The 18,969-nt window shown below is 44.8% G+C and overlaps 1 protein-coding gene across 2 annotated transcripts in view; it reads right to left on the bottom strand.

The window, feature by feature from the left end:
• The window catches only part of Sgpp2 (sphingosine-1-phosphate phosphatase 2), a 114,149-nt gene that overhangs the window by 27,258 nt on the left and 67,922 nt on the right, over positions 1-18,969 (bottom strand). For both annotated transcript variants that reach the window (XM_041650496.1, XM_041650497.1), the window contains 2 exons: positions 4,411-4,590; positions 35-124 (listed from right to left, as the gene is read on the bottom strand). In XM_041650496.1, coding sequence (XP_041506430.1) covers positions 35-124; positions 4,411-4,590 — 270 coding nt within the window. The remainder of the gene's footprint in view (positions 1-34; positions 125-4,410; positions 4,591-18,969) is intronic.

Raw genomic sequence — 18,969 nt, 5'->3', positions numbered from 1 at the left:
AGTTCAGTCATGAGGCCTGTCACCACAGCCTTACCAGGACCGTGTGCATCCCGGTGTAGAGTCTGCTGAGACACACCAACGTTGAGAACACCACAGCCATCGTCAGGCCCAAAACAAAAGGGTACTGCAGAGGAAAAGAGAAAATAAGACTAGATCATGTTCAGATGAATGCTACTCTCTCTCTCTCTCTCTCTCTCTCTCTCTCTCCCACCCTATGAGTTATCTATCTATCTATCTATCTATCTATCTATCTCTATCTCTCTGTATGTCTTTTTACTATGGATTAAATTTAGAGCCAAGTAGGCATTCTACAACTAACCTTTGTTTATTTGATTTTTCAGCACAAGGTAGTCTCTAAATTACTAGTGGTCCAGCTTGAACCGGTGATTTTTCTCTTGTGATGGCTCCTGAGTAGCCAAGACTCTGCCAGAATAAACTGATTTGATGTCATAGCAGTGAATGGGGTTTATTGTACATAATTGCTAGTCTAAATTTTGTTTTCCCTGGACCAGCAATCTAATCATCACATTTTAAAATCAGGCCAGGTAAGAAAAAAATGCCTAGAAATACAGTTCTGGAGAAAGTTCCCCAGCCTATAAACATGTAAATAATACACAGAAGAACTGGGGCTAGCCCTTTTCATGGAAAACTTTTCTTTCACTATTTATTTATTTTACCATTTAGCAAATATATTGACTATCAGAATCTGAGTTATCACCTACATCCTGATGACCAACCAACCCTATGGCCACACAGAGTGTTCCTTATACTTCAGGCTTCCTAAGGAGGGCAGCCCAGTGAGGTTCTGGTGGAGCCTGATGCCTACAAAGGACTTCCTCAGGGGACACAAAAAGTAGGACCCACAGGGAGTGGTATACCTCAGACACATTTATGGATACTACGTTGTCAATGGTACTTAGCCAAGTATACAGTGGTGTGCCATGTTCCCATCCAACCCAGCTTGCCCAAGTTTAGCAGAGAGATGAGTCATTGTGAATGGACTCAGGGAGTGGTTAGAGACAGCCACAGGCAAGTACAGGATTGGAACCTTTCCCAGTTTTACTTCGTTTATCATCGCTCTTGATCTTATAAACAATAAAGGTCACCAACCCATTCCTGTTCAAATATCCTGGTAAGCCTGGATAGAGGGAGGTTTTCTGGGGACGCAGAAAGTCTTGGAAACATCCTGGCAGGACCCAAACCACCTGCAACCAACCAGAGAAAGCCACCGAACATTTGGCACGTCACAGAGTCTGCCAGGTTGTTTTAAATCAGAGCTGGATACATCAACAACTTGACTAAGAAGTAAGATAGAGGGCGGCACTGTAGAGTCTGAGGACCCAGCAAAAAACTCCTCCTTTTGAGAAGCCCCAGAAATCATGGGCTGAAGAAGGGGCCCACAGACATCACAGCATCCGTCCAGCAGCTGCTGAATTCGGCATCAGCAGGTGGGCAGGAAGAATAGCTACAGGCGTCTGGCTAAGCCTGAGCCACAAAAGGAATGGATACAGTTAGAATCAGGACATGGACATATAATATACTTGCTTTGACCAATAGCAGGCTGTTCTGTAGCAGTAGGAACAGATACACCAGCATCTGCAGCAGACACAGCACTGATCTGCCCAGTCTAGGTCTTCACATGACCCTAGCATGTAGTAGGTTCCGTATCAGTCCTGTTGTGTAACAGTGATGCCTGAGTCGATGGCCATGATGGTAAGTCATGGCCACACTGGGTTTTATTTTGTTTTATTTTAAATTTATTTATTTATTATTTATACAGTGTTCTGTCTGCATGCCAGAAGAGGGAATCAGATCAAATTATGGATGGTTGTGAGCCACCATATGGTTGCTGGGAATTGAAGTCAGGATCTCTGGAAGAGTAGCCAGTGCTCTTAACCACTGAGCCACCTTTCCAGCCCCCACACTGGATTTTAACACAGGATACTTTCCTGTTAGTCATGACATCTGAGTCTTACAACAGAAGCCAGAGAGATGTACACAAAGTCACACACTCAGTCGCTCAGTCGGAACCAGGAGCCATGATCTTCTGTTCTTCTCCAGGTAACACTGAGTCCAGTAACACTAGCTGAAAACATTCTCTTTTCAAAGAATATGTTTTTGAGACAAGATCTTACTAGGTAGCCTAGGCTGGCCTTAAACATGATCCTCCTACCTCAGTTTCCTCAGTGTTGGGGTTATAAATGTTTGTACCCCCAACTGGCAGTTTCTCTTTAAAGATTTTTCATTGACTTAGTTTCAGATTTACATCAGAAAGTATTTAAAGTGAATAGGTTTATGCATTCAGATATGAGAGTCAATGCACACATAAATAAGTAAATCCACATTTAAAGTTATTTGGGAGTAAATAGACCCAGGTAGCTGAGTGTATTTATCATGAAAAGCTAAGTAGGAAAGATATGACACCTCAGGCCTTAGGGTGACTATGACATCATATGAGCCAGAAGGAACATCTTAACTGGGTAGTTTGTCAGGCTTCTAGGCAAGATGGCGGCCTAGAGGCCATGTCAAAATGACCTTAGGTTTGTACAATGGAAACAAAGGGAACGGGAATATTTTGAAGCGAGTGTTCAAATTGTTATTGCTCTCTTTCTGGAGCCAGCTTCTCCTTTTAGTAGATTAGAATGGCATTCAGTTTGGCAAACTGGAGTGTGTTTGATTGAAAGTGAGACCCCAGCCCTCTAACACCCCTATATCCAAGGAGTCAGGGATGAATGATTGGAAATGTCACTCTAGTCCCTGGCCCAGACTCCAAATCCCAGCCTACCAAGCACTGATCCCTCCCTGGGGAGGGTCAGGACCACTCCTCAGGCTATTTAGGCTCATGCCAGAAAAAGGAACATGTGGTCTCCGGGGTTTGTGTGGGCTCCTCTTCCCGCCATGTTGTCTTGGTCCACCAGAGAGTGTTCCATTTATTAAACATGGGCATTTTAATTTGGTCTAATCTGGTTTAATTGGAGTTATTTGTGTTGGCGGAATGGCTTTTCTTAAGATTAAACCAAATAGAGTGTACTTTGGTTTCAATATAAAATACTTCACCAAGTGAATGTTTGGTCATTGTAGTCTGGCACTATTTAATGTAAATTTCAGTGATGTAAAGTTTGAGAGGAGTGCCCCAATGAATGAAGGTCACTTATGCATGCTGATAGAATCTCTGTCTTCCCCATGCCTCCTGCCCATCAGGATGTGAAAACCCTCCATTGCCATACATTCCTGCCACTGTGATGGTCTGTGTTGATCTCTGCCCTAAACGACAGCACATTCGCAACAGATCTCTCTGTGCACTGAGAACACTCTGCACACTGGGCTGGGCCTGGGTCTGCTGTGTCCTGCTGGGCAGTGGAGTATGTGTGAAACCCAGCTCAAAAGTCAGCATGAACTCAGACAGTTCTGGAGATGCCCGATATATGTGGGTCTTGGCGTGGCATTTTAATAAGTTACAACACAGTGTTAAACAAGTAGCTGGATACATTCCTAATGAGTATCCTTGTCTCATTGAGGAAATGGATCTATGTCCATTAGGTCAGGAAAAAGACTGGAGGTAGAGCTGAGACCCGATCCAGTCCTGACTTCTAACCATGCTGTCTGAATGAAGAACCCTGGAATATGGAGCAGCCTGGGCATATCTGCGGCAAAGATCAGGGTGGCCCACTGTTGCCCTTTAGCTATGAGACCAACAGATTCGATGAAATCTAAAACTCCCAACAGCTAGTGAGTATAATTTATGAAATTAAACTCTAAGTTAAAGCGACATGTCTCCATAACAGAAAAAAAAACCTTCCTCGCAGCAATCAAGTAACTTTGAAAAGGTCTTACTATAATTATCATCTAAACAGATATTATATGGAATGCTTCTATTTTCAACATTTATTAATCTCCTGTCATTTATATGGTTCTGAAAAAAAAGTCATCATTTCTAATAACTGGTCCCTAACCAGGGGCAGAGTCATCCTTGGGAGGTAATTTGGGGTACCAACTCTCTTCTGCCCCAGGTCAGGAGAGTCTGGCAAAGGGATTTGGTGGGATCATCTTTGCCCTGGGGGATCATTTATGAGGATCATAAATCCTTTGTGTCTGTTGCAAATCTGTCTAAGCAACAGCTGAGGTAAACAGTTCGTGTGGAGATGACGGCAGGCAGCCCTCACCCTGCTCTCATTCTGGGGCCCATACTCACTCAAAGGGATAATCTGATTTGGGCGCTAAATTAGACAGTTCCTTTATGAAGAAATTATCAACGTCCCTGTAGGTTCCAGACTCCCTCATTTTTACCTCTTAAATCTTACTGTCCCTCAAAGCAGCTATCTGAGACATTCTGAACTGCTCCTCGCTCGGCTTCCTCGTTCTACCATTAGAGGTAAGTGTTGGGGGACTATGAATGGGGCCCCAGCTTACCTGGTACCTGTCCATGCTAGAGATGAGGAGGGTGAAGGAAATGGCAGTGGCCGCCATGGCGTGGGTGGATGGCATCCCGTATTCTGCAACCACTCTCTTCTCAAGTTTCACGACGGGTGGCGATGACGGCCGGGGCCACTTCAGGATGTCCTTGGCCACCTGGCCAATGTACATCACCAACTATAAAACCAAAGGTCTGAGATAAATATAACCCAATAAGGATAATAACTATACCTCTAAACATCTGTTATCTGAAGTTTCCAGTCTCTGCCTGGAGTCACCTTCTCTCTGCCCCAAACTCACTGGGGATATTTTGTAGGGCACTGGTGATCCAGATTCGGGTCTCCACACATACAGCAAGCACTTTGTCAACCGTGTCCTCCCCGCAGCCTCTTAAGCTTATACCTAACGAACACGTTGGTAGCGTGTGTGTGTGTCAGGTGCTAACCTCAGCCAAGCAGTGAGTCTTCAGAATCCACATTTTAAGGATTGGTCTGGACCAGAGTGACCCTGTACTCAAGTCAGACAACAACCGTGTAACCTTTAAATGCTCTCACTGCAACCGTCTTCTGAACAATCAGATGGTTTTCAGATGTAACCACAAAAGGAACTGTTCTCATAAAATATTTCACTAAGTATTTTTTTTTCAAATGCTGTTGTCATTCCTGGTAAATGTAGGGAAGATGCCAGACATAATTAAATTTCATTTAGAAAACTAAAAAATAAACAGTGGGGTATGTTGAAACTGATAACAATGTCAAGTCAACCTAGAATTTGGTCAAAGATTTTGTTTTTCCTTCATGAGGCCATTGAATGAAGAAATTTTCCTCATTGTTTTAGAACTTTTTTTTTGTATTGGATATATTCATTTTATATATGTAAGTGTTTTGCTTGCATGTATATGTCTGTACTATGTGCTTGACGATTGCAAAGTTCAGGAAAGGGCATCAGAGTCCCTGAAAGTAGAGTTACTGATGGTTGTGAGCTGCCCTGGGTGCTGTGAACAGAACCCAGGTCCTCCGCAGGAGCAGCAAGTGCACTATCTGCTGGACCATTTATCCAGCCCTCACACAATCTTTGTTTTGAATTCTAAGCATAAGATAGAAACCAGGGTTTGCTGTTCATGCTCTCTAAAAGTGGATGAATGAGGCTGTTAACCACAGGCTCATTTGTTTTGTCAAAGAGCTTTATATGGCTATTCCATGATCTATGAAAGAGAGCGTAAGAGCAACATGGCTACCCAAGCCCAGTCTTTGCAATTCAACCCATTGTCTGAGGGTTGGTAGAGACTGTGCCACTGGAAGTGGGCCCATCTCTGCACCGCACCTTTCCTCTCCTCTCCTCTCCTCTCCTCTCCTCTCCTCTCCTCTCCTCTCCTCTCCTCTCCTCTCCTTTCTTCCCTTTCCTTTTCTATCCATTCTTTCCTCCATCCCCTTCTCCATTCCTCCTATCTGAGGTGTTCTGCCTGTCTCCCTCCATCCCTCCCCTTCTGGCCTTTGTCAGTGCAGGAGCTCAGGACCTCCTTCTGACATAAGACTTTCCTACACAGGCCAGTGTGTCAATGGCTTTAGTCATGAACCTTCTTATCACAACTATGGCAATACTCTTATGAAGGACTATCTCAAAATTATTTGGATTAGCCAACTGATTGCCAGGAATTTCCACCTTCTGGTGCTTTCTTTCCACACTTCAAGTGGCAGATTAATCTGGAGCTGTATCCCCACAGGAGTGCCTGGGTTAATGCTCAGCAGAGGTCATGGTGTGTAGCAGGCCAAATCCTTAGGCTGTGAAGCCTCAGGGACAATCACTCTGAATTCCATCACTGTGATTTCCAATGGGCTTTGAAACAGCCTCTTAACCATCCCTTATTACCAAACTGCCTCCTGGAGACCCCTCTTTTCATGGTCCCACCTCCCTCCTGGGAACCTGTAAGACTACATCCAGCTTTTATCCAGGGAGATGGCAAACACTACCACTACCGAGAAATTCTCAGAAGCTTCTCGAATATACCACAGCTCTGCCCCTTCCTCACCACCGATGTAAACAAAATATCACAGGCATAAATGACAAATTCTACCTCCCTTAAAGCACTGGAAACGCTCACAGACTGGAAGCCTTAAAATCACAACTTCAAGAGAGATTGGGTAACCCTCACTTGAACCAAATTTAATTCTCTTGAAGTTCCCAAGTCCCTTTGACTTCATTTCTATTTTCCTTTCTGAGTTCAAAGGAGGCTTAGGAGGACAATAGTTCTTCACTTAAAAAAGGCATTGCCACACCTACACATTATTTTCAATTAAAAAAAATCCAAATAAAAATGGCAACAGGAACAGCTTTCCTTAAACAAGAGGAAACAGACCTACAATCTCCAAGACACACACGAAGAGAGTAGAGTTCATTTTCAGCAACTGCTACATATAACAATCTGCAGTCAGCGTGGCCTTGAGTAGGAAAAGACTGCACACTCTCACCAAACACTTAAAAACAAATGAACAAAGGGAAACCTTAACAAAAAGTTATCCACAGAGCTCCCGAGGGTACACACTCTAGTGGGTGTCTGTCAGGAATTGATGGCTGTAGGGTCTCGTGGAAAGAAGTCAGGTCATTGGTTCTGCTTTTCTCTTTCTCGTTGCTCTCCGGCCGTCACGAGGTGAGCACATTCCTCTACCAACATATACTGCCTCACCCATTACAAGGCCTAAACAACGGGGTTTATAGATTTCAAACTTTCAAAACTGTGAGCCGGGATAAATCTTCCCTCTGCGTAAGCTGCTTTTCTAGGGTCTTTTGTTACAGCAACACAGAGCTAACCCCAACAGTACACGCAGAAAGACGCTTGGGTCCAGAGACCCTAGGGCTGAGGATGAAGGGAAACAGCTTGATTAAGAGGAGTGAAGGGAAAAAGGTGTCTAGGTTGCAGGACAGGATGAGCAAAGGCTTGGGTAAGGGGCAGTGGGAGAGTGGTGGGAGTTACTAGGAGGTGGAACCACTGAGCTGAACGAATGAGGCGCACCAGCCTACATCCGCTGGAATGGCCAAGACAAACGGAACCAGACCCATCAGGCAGTGGCAGGCCTAAGACATTCTGGAGCTCGGCCTATGCACTGAGGAAATCCAAAAGCACAACCACTCTGGAAAAGTCCAGCAGTTTCCGAGGATGTTAAGCGTACTTTGATCATGTGATCCAGCCACACCACCCTAGACATTTTCTCCTGACCAGTGAGACCATGTGTCACACGAAGGTTTGAGTATGCATGTTCATTGCAGGTATTTTTTTTTTAAATAGTAGTCCCAGGCTAGAAACAGCTCAGCTTCTGCCAGAAGGTGAGTAAAATGTGGTGTCATCATGCGACTGAATGCTAAGGAAAAGCAAAAACCTGTGCTGTTGACAGATAGAGACAAAGCTTAGAACAATGCTGCAGGATGGAGCACTAGACAATGCCAGTGGCACAGCCAAATGCTATTTATATAAAATTCTTAAAAATAGACCTACATGCCTAACAGGTCCATCCCTTTGATACCAAGGGTACAGCTAGGGTGGGGATCTCAGGAATGGTTGGAGGGAGAGCAATTAAGAAGGTGCTGCAGAATCCAGTACCATGCAGGCCAGCAGTGAAAAGAGATTTGAAAAATATTTTATGTTGATTTTTCTTTTTCATAATGTAAGAGTACTGAGTAGGCTTGTAACCATCAGGAGAACGACAAGGAGGGAGAAATCATGGTAGTAATACAGAAGAAAGGAACTGAAGGAATAGGATCCTAGAGCCTACCACGTATTGTGGAAGTGCTTTTCAGGATGAGAAGAATTAGCCACTAGCTCTCAGCATCGGTGGATGCTCTCCAGGTTAGCTGTGACCACAGGTACCACTAGCACGGAGAAGGGAAAAAGCTGGGGAGACTAACTACTTTCTGATAAACAGGACTATACCACTTGGTGAAAACTGGTTTTAGGTGACCCTTGAGTTTCCACCAGGTAAAAAGACTATTGCAACACTCAAGTCTGAAGCCTCTGATAGACAAATGAATACTAAATATATTTCAAAACACAATTTGAACATGCACCAGTATTTCCAAGGCTGATCCTGTGGGTATGAACTGAAGGAAGGATGGCTCCTGGCTTATTTGAGCTTTCTCAAGGTTTCTCACTTGGGGCAAATGCTGTTTGTTGGATCTGTGGCTTCTGCATGACACTTGTGTGCCCCAGGAATGGCACTTGGCACACTTGACATCTCCTAAACAGAAGAGCAGGTTCAGAGGCTCATCCACCCTATGAAGTATTTTCTTGTAGACATGCCTAAGCAATGACAGCATTTTATATGATTCAAGGCATACTAAGCTTAAAAGAACACATGTGTAGTTGGCTCTGTACCCTGTAGTTAGTATCTAAAAGTTGTTAGTACGCTGTTTTGACGGCTAGACTCAAAAGACAAACATACTGTATGATTCTATTCATACAAATGTCCAGACCAGATAAGTGCAGAGTCAGAAAGTGGGTTAGTGGTCACCTAGGACACGGAGGCCAGACGTCTGAAATCAGAAGTCAGCGGATCCATGCGCACTCTGAGGCTTGGGCAGGGTTCTTTCTTTGCCTCTTCCAGTTTCTGGTGCCTGTGAGCACTTCTTGATGAGCTCATTACAATCCCTGAATCGGGGGTCTCATTTCTTACTCCTCTTCTACCCCTCTGAGGATACCTGTTGGTCTGGCCCAACTGGAGGATCTAAGATGAACGTCCCAAGATCCTCCTCTTTCTTATGTCCATCAGAACTCTCCTCCCTAAAAGGTAATACTCTCATGTTCTGGGTTTAGGATTTGGACATGTGTTTTGGGAGACTTGTATTCAACCACTATATTCAGTAAGCCGTTGGTGGATTACTAAGAGAAAGACATTATACTGGTGGGAAATAATATGCAGAACAAAATAGACATGGTCCTTTTTCTCACAGAGCAAGTGAACTCATATGGCCAAAGGATGCCCGGCTTAACTGCATTTTATGGGTTTAATTCAAAGCATTATGCTTTACAAAAATAGAGTCCAGGGCTCTGGCTCCACGGTAGAGAGTTTACCAGTCATGTTCCATGGATTTCCCAGCACTGAAAAACACAAATGGAGGTGGTGTAGCTGACAGAACCGAGGGGGGAAACGTTGAGTCTGAGACTTCAAATGTTCAACATCACATGTCATTGATTGTACATTAAATTAGAAGTGAGACGCAGTTATGTACATATTAGAGCGGCCAAAGTTCAAAAGCCTGACAATCCCACGTGCTGGCAAGGATATGGAGTGAAAGAGACACCCATTCCTCACTGGTGGGAAAGCAAACTAGTGAATGCACTTAGGGCGACCATTTAAAATTTTATTTTCACAAAGTTAAACATCCAAGTTTGGGAATCATACTTGGCCTTTATTCAAATGAGTAGGAAAATTTATATATGTATATAAAAACTTTACACACAAGTGTCTATAGAAGCTCTATTCATAGTAACCAAAACTTAGGAACAAATGAGATGTTTTTAGAATATATATGTATATATGTACATACATACATACATACATAGTGATACATTTCAGCACTCGAGAGAAACGAGTGATCCAGCCCTGTAAGGCATGGAGCAACCTTAGATGCATACTACTAAGTAAAAGAAGCTAGTCTAGAGAGGCCACACACATGTGGTTCTAACTGTATTACATTCAGGAAAGAGCCAAACTGTGAAGACGGTAGAAAGATCCGTGGTTGCTGGGGGTAGAGAGATGGAAAGACGAGCGGGCAGAGCAGAGTCTTTTATGGCAGTGAGGCCGTTCTGTTGGATACTCTGATGATAAATGCGTGCCACTGTCGACTGGTCACAGCCCAAGGAATACAAACCAACAGGAGTGACGCTTAAGGTCAACCGTTAACTTTGGGTGACGGTGTGGGATGTTCTCAGTGGGATCAGAGGGCATAGGACAACGTCGCAATTTTTGCCCAGTTTTATTGTCCACTTAAAACTGACCTAAAAAATTAAAGTCTATTTAAAATCAGAAGACAGCGATTTCTCCACTTATGCCCCAGTTAAAGAGTCTAATGATTAACCCCACAGGGCTCACCATGCAGAAAGGGCGTCTCTCTGCATTGTTGGAGGCCCTCCTTCCTAAAGGGATCCAATTAACTGCCACCATTTATCCTGTTCCTTTGGGATGTGGCCCTAAAGGCCTGGCCACAAAGGCAAAAATCCAGGAGGCGGCAACACAGGAAGCAATTCCCAATCACTAATGGCTTTGGCAAGCTAGCTAGGTCAGGTTTCATGCTACTTTGAGATGAGCAGGGGTTTGATAGGATTAGATGGCAGGTATTAACCTTTTTCTTCTATTTTCTATTTATTTATTTATTTTTGCTTGCTTACTATCTCTGTTTTGGGTATGTAGTGTATGCAGTGTGTACGTGTGGAAGCCAGAGGTCAATGCTGGTGTTTTCCTCAGTTGCTCTCATTTTATTTTTCAAGGCAGGATCACTCACTAAATCTGGAGCTCACACTTCCCTCTGCACTGGCTATCTGGCCCCCAGGATCTTCCTATCTCTCTTCAGATCCAGCACTGGGGTCCGAGGCAGGCACCACACCCAGCTCTTATGCAGGTGCCAAGGACTGAGCTCAGGTCCCTGGGCAAGCGTGACAAGCGTTGTGTTACTGTGCGCAGGCTGGGCCCCGCTCTCAGTTAGCCCACACCTGGGGAAAGACAGGCTTTTCGGGATGTCCCTTGCCCCGAGAGACCAGTTTGCAATCAGCTTTTGGTTTCAGTTTTAAGGGTAGATGGAGACTGTATGCCTGGATACACCTGCAAACACCGCCATCTGCCCGGCACCAACCATGTGGCACAGACTGATAGATGATTATTTCCTGGGTGATAGTGGGGAAGCACATGGACATATTAAAGCCACATCACAGGAGCCTTGCCCAAGAACGTATTGGACACACAAGACTGAAGAAAGGGTATAACTCCCTTACTTGATGCTATAGACAGGTGAGCATCCACCCGTGATGGTAACAGTCCCACCAGCCTGTCATCAGACACAAAGGACCAACAGGTAAAGGACTCCCATCACTCCCAGAGGTCACAGCTCAGCTCGGTTTCTGGTCTACTCAACTGCTGCTCCGTTTGCGTGCCCGGACCTGCCATCCATCCGTCTGCCCATTCTGCCTTGGGACCGGGAGCTGCCTGCCACCTCACTGATTGCCTCAACCCTGCATTCTCACTGCGGCCTGGCTCCACAGCAGTCTGACTTCCAGAGGCAGCTGCTCTCCAGCGGCTGGTTTGGGGTCCTTCCCTTGGCAGCACAGGCTCCATCTACGTTCCTATCGCATGGCTTCCGGAATCACTTGGAACTTTTGCAGTGTCTAACTTTTGGCACACGTTCTGTAACTCAGATATGTGTGCATGCGCGTGCGTGTGTGTGTGTGTACATATGCATGTGCATGTGTATTTACCATGTGGTGTGGTATGAGAGTTGATTTTAGTAATTAAAATTGGAATAAAGGAACCTGTGTTCACCTTTGCTGGATTACCAGGGAAAGTGGGATGATCAGGCAAATTGCTGCCTTTAAACTACTGGCATTATGGAAGGACACACATGACATTTATCTTTTTTTCCTAGTATAGCACACTCATGACTATCATCCCACAGAGCCTGCTCCTCTCCCCAGCCCTTAACCTATGTAGTTACTTCACTTAGCCTGCAACACGATTGGAGCACAGGTGGACAGATGTGGTGCTCAGACCAATGGCAGCCCACTAGACCAACTCTCTCAGTGTGAACCTCGTCCTCACACCGTAAAAAAGCATCCAACGTACACTTGTCCTAGAAGGTTGAGCTTATAAGGAGCTGGGAGAGAAGCTGACTCTCTTTCTCCTAGCGTGCCAGCCTTCTCTTTATTAGCACCCCAAAGGACAACTCTACCACGTCAAACACATCCTCCCTTAGTGTGACTTGATTTTTCATTGAAGTGTGAATAAAGCAGAAATTGTTTAGAAAGCAGAGGATTCCTGAAACTGCTATGTTATGAGTAAAGCAGCTACACGGCTCTCTGAAGGCAGAGCTACTCATTCGCATCTTTCCTGCTGTCCCAGCCTGTCCTTCCCACAGAGGACTCCCAGCCCCATGTGTGGGTGAAGTCAAAGCAGCTGCAGGGTTGGAAGGAGAACCCAGAGGCCTTTCCAAATGACACCTGCACACACACACACACACGCACATGCGCACACACACACACACACACACACACACACACAGACATCTTGACAAACCCTAACATATTTCTTCTTTCTGGCTATGCCCTGCACCTCCTTTATCACGGGGGCATCACAGCCAAGGATTCACGGTTAAACAGCAGGGCTAGCAGCTGTCCTCACATCAAGACTTCACCATATCACTCATCAATTGTTGGCGACCAGAGGACAGGGAGAGTTAGCCTAGAAGCACAGTTTTCCCATTTGTTTACACCTATTGTGTTTCTCAGTGTGTAGGTGTATGTGTGTACATGTGCATGCATGCACGTGTGCACAAGAATGTGTGCATGTGCCCATAGAGGCAAGATATCAATGACTCTCTTCTTCATTGCTCTCCATCTTGGTTCTGATTGGTCTCTTAATTGTTATTTGGCCAGACTAGCTGGCTAGCAAGCTCAGGGATTCACCTTTCTCCACATCCTTAAGCTAGGATGATGACAGGCATGTGCTGCCGTGCCCATGTGCTTATGTTGATGTCAGCAGCTGAGTTCAGGTCCTTGGGCTTCAACAGGAAGCACTTCTGTCCAATGAATCACCTCACTGGTCCCTCTCTCCCACTTCTTTTTGTGGGAGTGGGGTGTGTGACAGGGTCTCTTACATAGTTCCCTGTCCAGGAACTCACTATGTAGACCAGGCTAGCCTCAAACTCAGAGATATCTTTCTGTTTCTGCTTCCCTGGTGCTGAAATTAAAGGTATGCACCACCACAAAGGGCTCCGTTTCATTTCTTAATGCATCAGAATCAGGCTCATTACTGACATAGATCACGAGTCGGTGATCAGTCAGTCCTAGGAGTCATGCAACACATATAAAAGCAAAACCACATGGAAGCACACCCCTTTCAAAGGAGCAAACATCAAGCACCAGCAAAACCCTGAAGACTGTAAATATGCATGTTAGGACACTGGCTAAATAAATCATGCACATTTAAACATAATTACAGCTAAATGAGAAAACCAAGATGCTGTGAGAAGATACGTAGCTTCTATTTGCATATTTTAAGATGATTTACATATAAATGTGTGTAGACATGGGGGGGAAATGAATGATAAATCTGAAGGGGCTTAGATGGAGTTCTGGGATGGCAAAGAGGCATGCTTTGCATGGTGTATCTTGTGGGTTATTAGAGATTTTCATGCACATAATAATTCCTGCCTTCCCCAAGCAGCCAAGTTCATTCTTGGTCATCAAGGAGTAAGAACGGCATAATGATTAGCTGTCTGGTGTTGTCAAGCCTGGCTTGACAGACTTTTAAGTGGCCTATGTACAGATCTCAGTTCTTGTGGGCCTCCTACCAATCTTGCTGAGGAGGTTTTTCTCATGAGTTCCAAGTTCACTCAACTCAAGTCTTTCTCAAAATGCAGTTGTTCATAAAACCTCTTCCTAGATTCTTCCCCAGCCATGAGACTCATGTTGATTTTCCTTTATCATTGTTCTTTAAATTGGTGGACCAGTTAGTGAAACATTTATGAAACCAAGGTCTTTTATGCGTGTGCGAGTGCATCCTCATGCCTGTGTGAGTTGTCCATGCATAAGCTTGTAGAGACCAGAGATCAAAGTCCTGTGTCTTTTTCTATCTCAGTCTTTCAAGACACAACCTCTCACTAAACTTGAAACTTGAGGCCAGCAAGCTCCAGGGGTCTACCTTTATCCTCCAGGGTTGGGGTTATCATCATATTACCCCATGCTTGGCTTTACATGGATGCTGGGGATCTAAGCTCAGACCCTCACACTTGTTCAGCAAGCACTCACCTGTTTAACTATCTCCCCAGACCACTGTTAGTTCATATATGCAATGTGATCAATCAACGATATATATATTTAAACTAAAAATAGTGAAATACCTTGCAGACTAAGCATCTGGGAATCACAGTTTTATGTTTACAATTATACAGTTACCTATGACAATAGGTAACTTATCTTTACATGTGATCGTGTCTGGTGTACAGATATTTTACCTCTCAACTCCTACAGCAAGCCCAGGAAATGAATGAATAAATGCAAGCAAGCAGGAAATGTGCATACATTGAACACTAGCCAAGTTCTTGTTCTCTGAAATCTGATGCTCAGGAGATGGAGAGGATCTTTTAAATTTTTTGTTATTAAAACTCATGCAATTAGATGGGCGGCTGAGGCAAAAGGGTTATGTCTGAGGCCAGCCTCACATATAATGAGATAGGACTTCAAAAGCCAAACATTCATGCTAGCTGCTATCTGAAGTTCAGAATCCACATAGAATCCAATGGGATCCAGGGAAACTTCTGTTTCATTGTGAAGACAGAGAAAATATTTGTCTTTAAGAAGATGGTCATAAAAATAGATGCCCCCTTCCAACACAAGTGCCAACGTCTCAACTCCTTCGCAAAATAAGAAAACAACTCTGTAGGCTAAATTATTGGAGGTTTTGTAAGATGGCTCAGATTTTCTGGGGATTGGGACAGAAGTAGTCGGGAAAAGCATGAATATCATCAAATGGGGTTCCAGATCAGTGTATCTTAGAACAGGTCTAGCTCCCAAGGTTGTCCAGTCTTGAATTATCTCGAGACAAGGGGAGATGCACTGAATTTCCTTCCATTGTGCTTTTGCATGTCCTGGTGAGGAGGGAGGCCCACTCAGTCTTGTGATTCCATCAACAAGAGCCTGACTTTGGGCTAAAGTCATTGACAGAGAGCCCTAGTATTCTGGCCAGCCATCAACGGTCCTTGTATACTTGATCAGATATGTCTTTTAAGCTCACCTTCTATAAAGATATATATATGGGCCTCTCTATATTCTGAGTGGCTCAAGCTGAAGCCATCTGAGAATGTCTGTCACAGGCCCACATTCTTAATGGAAAGCAACAAAGATCTACAGGATGCTCACACCAAAGAAATAAGAAAGATTCATTTCTAAGTTATTAGACTGAGAGATCTAACATCAATGGCACCCATCCCTGTTCTGAATTACATCCAGGGTTCTGGGGGCGGGGTGGGCTTTCTTTTCCCATGAGCAGCTAGCAGCCCTGCTCTGAAAGAAGTCTCGACTGACGGTGCTAGCTCATGCAATTCCTGCTACAACCAACAGGAATTAACTATTTCCCACAAGGAAAGAGTGCTGGAGAAGCCTGTGTGCTCAGGGGCCTGCTAGAGAAAGGGCTTCCATTTTAACAATGAGCCAAACAGCAAAGACAATAGGTGATGCTCTTGATGGTAGACTTTGTCCAGAAAGCGGATGTTGCCAGCAATGTCTGCTCATGTTCAAACAGTCGCATACGTGTGGGGGAAGAGTCGGCCCATGATGAGGTGCTCAGCCGTCAGCAGCCCACAGACAAACTGAATTACCAGCTAGACACAGAGCGGAAATGGAGAGCAAAGGGAATATATGAGGATTAAAAACAAATATGAAGCCTAACAAGGTTATGGGATGCATAATTGCAGGAAGTAGGGAAGAAAATTCACTTACAATGACGCAGTTTCGGGGAGGGCCCTCTGGATGTGAGTCTGCTCGGGCAATCTAGGGGCACAGCCAATTGGACTCCTCCAGTGATTTACCCAACATCTATTTCCATTCTCTGCTTGATGTCATGGGCTATGTCACCAACACCGGGAAAAACCACTGTCCGCATGATTCACGCTCAAATCAGGAGTGACTGTCAACTACACACAGCAAAACTGTCTTAAAATTTAGACACTGGGTACATGATTTTTCGAAGACAGGGTCTCATTTATGTAGCTCTGTCTAACCTGAAACTCACCATATAGTCTCTGCCACCTGAGTGCTAGAATTATAGGTGTGTGTGGTTTTCTTCGACACCCTCAAATCAACAGCACAGCTACCAAATGCCATCTGGTCTTCATAGCCTTCCCTGCTCAGTTCCATTTCACTTCTCTTCCTCCCAAGGTAAAAATAGCAGCCTTCAGTTAGATGCTAGGATTCACAGTTCTCACCCCTCACCACCCTACTTCTCCAGCTAGGAACTTGCACCTCATAGGTTCCTGGTCTCTGACCTAGCCTCTCTCCGGAGAACTGATTCAACCTTGTGACTCTCTTCCATGGGACGCTCTCATATCTCAGGGATGAACACCTCTCAGGCAGATTAACTGAAAGACTAGTTCCCTTGATGCTGAGGTTTCATGCTGTCTGCCTGGCAACATCTTTTTGCCAGAAAAAAAATAGACATTAAGCTGCAGAGCTCAGCCCTAAATAACATAGTTTGCCACCCCTTGAACCAAGAGAGTCTAAAACCAAGATGACAGTGAATCTGAAAAATTCTTTAGCCCAGATTCCCTGAAAACCACATTTTCCATTCCTTTTGGCTGCAGAGATGTTTGCTCAGAAAGCTGTCTTACCAGCCTCGTTTTCTCCCCCTCTCTGGCTGCACCCCCTCTTTGGTCTTTGTGATAAGGATTCCCAGAGCAGAGAAGAAAGTCCTTCTCCCACGGGGTGAGATGACCTCCCTCCTGGAGAGCCAGTCTTTAAGTAGGAAGGGACAAAGGTCTGGGAGCTCTCCAGCTTGACGCCTGCTCACTGCAGGGAGCAAAGGAGGAGGTTGGGACAGCAGAGGCAAAGCCAGGGGGAGAGCCAGGATGCTCTGAGCCCCTACTTGGCCAGTGAGTGATTAACTCTAGTTATTGAAAGGTTATTGGCAGGCTGTTGGTCACACCACCCACATATCCCAAACAGGGCTATAGCTAGGGCAGTAACCTCCCCATGACCCTTTTTAATGAGAAAGGTTTGACTGGAGTCTGCCAGAATGTGCCTTTGGGGCACACGGCCATATTCTTCCCCTCTCTTGTCTCCACATTCCACTAGAAAACAGAGGTTCGTGCAATGCTGACAATTAAAGGGACTGAACAGACCCATTGTGGGATGCAATACCTTAGCAGACCTGAATTACAGCACGTGTTTTATTTTAAACACCAGTAACACCCACGGGAAGATGCCTGACACTTTCTGAAATCGAGCTCTCTGGCAAGGTTTGCCTGGAAGTCTGTTTAGACTGGGAAGATTGGCTTCCCAGTGAACAAAAGTCAGTGTGTAAGGATATTCATGAATTTCAAATGTTCTAGAAGAGCTTAAACAGTTTGAGTGTGACACAGGCCTCCAACTGGTCTCAGAGTCTCTATGAAGCTAGGGATGACCTTGAGCTTCTGCCCTTCCTTCCTCTACCTTGAAAGCACTGGAATTACAGGTGTATATTCCCCCATGTTGGCCTACTATACATTTCTTTTATTAGCTTCATTCCCACACTGAGTGGACGCTCTGCCTTGTTTTTTGTTCAAAGTCTCAAACAGTACCCGGCTCTCCATAGTCACCCGAATACTTTTGTTTGGTAAATACAAGTTGAATTTTCATTGAATGAAATAACAGGCCTCTAGAGATTCAGTAACTTCTACATGCTTTGACATTGAGGTTATTAGCATCATAGTCTGGGGCAGAGAATACCTCTTCTTGTCTCATTTCACGTAGTTGAGAAGTGAGGTACCCGTTGAGGGAAGTAACAAGCAAGATCTCAGGGATGTCAGTAGCAGAACCAAATCTGAGTAGCTGCAAGTAGCTCACTCCATGTTGTCCAGGGAGACAGAAGAAGTCCTCTGGGAAGCATATTAGGAGCATTTGAGATCCTGGAAGCTTCCAGAAGCAATGTCTGCCTCTGCCCCGTAATTATCGTCCTTCAGCATTCCTCCATGCAGTGAGCTCTTTCTTGTTCCAGGCCTTTCTTGTGCTAGGACGCCCTCCCCTCTCAATGCCCACAGAGCCGAGTGCTTCTTATCTATCAAGGCTTCAGTTTAAAAAGCTTGTATAAAGTGCCCAGTTTTAGCCGGGCGATGGTGGTGCATGCCTTTAATCCCAGCACTCGGGAGGCAGAGGCAGGCGGATCTCTGTGAGTTCGAGACCAGCCTGGTCTACAGAGCTAGTTCCAGGACAGGCTCCAAAGCCACAGAGAAACCCTGTCTCGAAAAAACCAAATAAATAAATAAATAAATAAAGTGCCCAATTTTCTAGAGTGGGGGAGGGGCTCTGGCCATGTCCCGAACACGACTCCAAGGAACTTCCATTGCTTTGTGACTTTTCACTGTCTGGTTTTGCCTATAAGGGGTCCCAGGAGAGCATGACAGAACCTGTTTTTTTTTTTTTTTTGTTTGTTTGTTTGTTTATTTTTCTGTGACTAATTCCCATCACCAGGTATAGTGCTCAGCACAGGATGAGCCTCTGTGCAATGTTTAATAGATGAATAATTTTTAATAAGCTGTGGCTCATCAATAATTTGGCAGAGAGCTGATGCCTTTTAAAAAACAATTAACACCAAGTCTCTGGTGTCA

The sequence above is a fragment of the Microtus oregoni genome, unplaced genomic scaffold, assembly GCF_018167655.1.
Source record: "Microtus oregoni isolate MIOR12 unplaced genomic scaffold, Mior012 000004F_ref0000308, whole genome shotgun sequence".
Taxonomy (NCBI): Eukaryota; Metazoa; Chordata; class Mammalia; order Rodentia; family Cricetidae; genus Microtus; species Microtus oregoni.
Note: the sequence above shows the minus strand (reverse complement) of the source record. Positions and strands in the feature narration are given on the sequence as shown.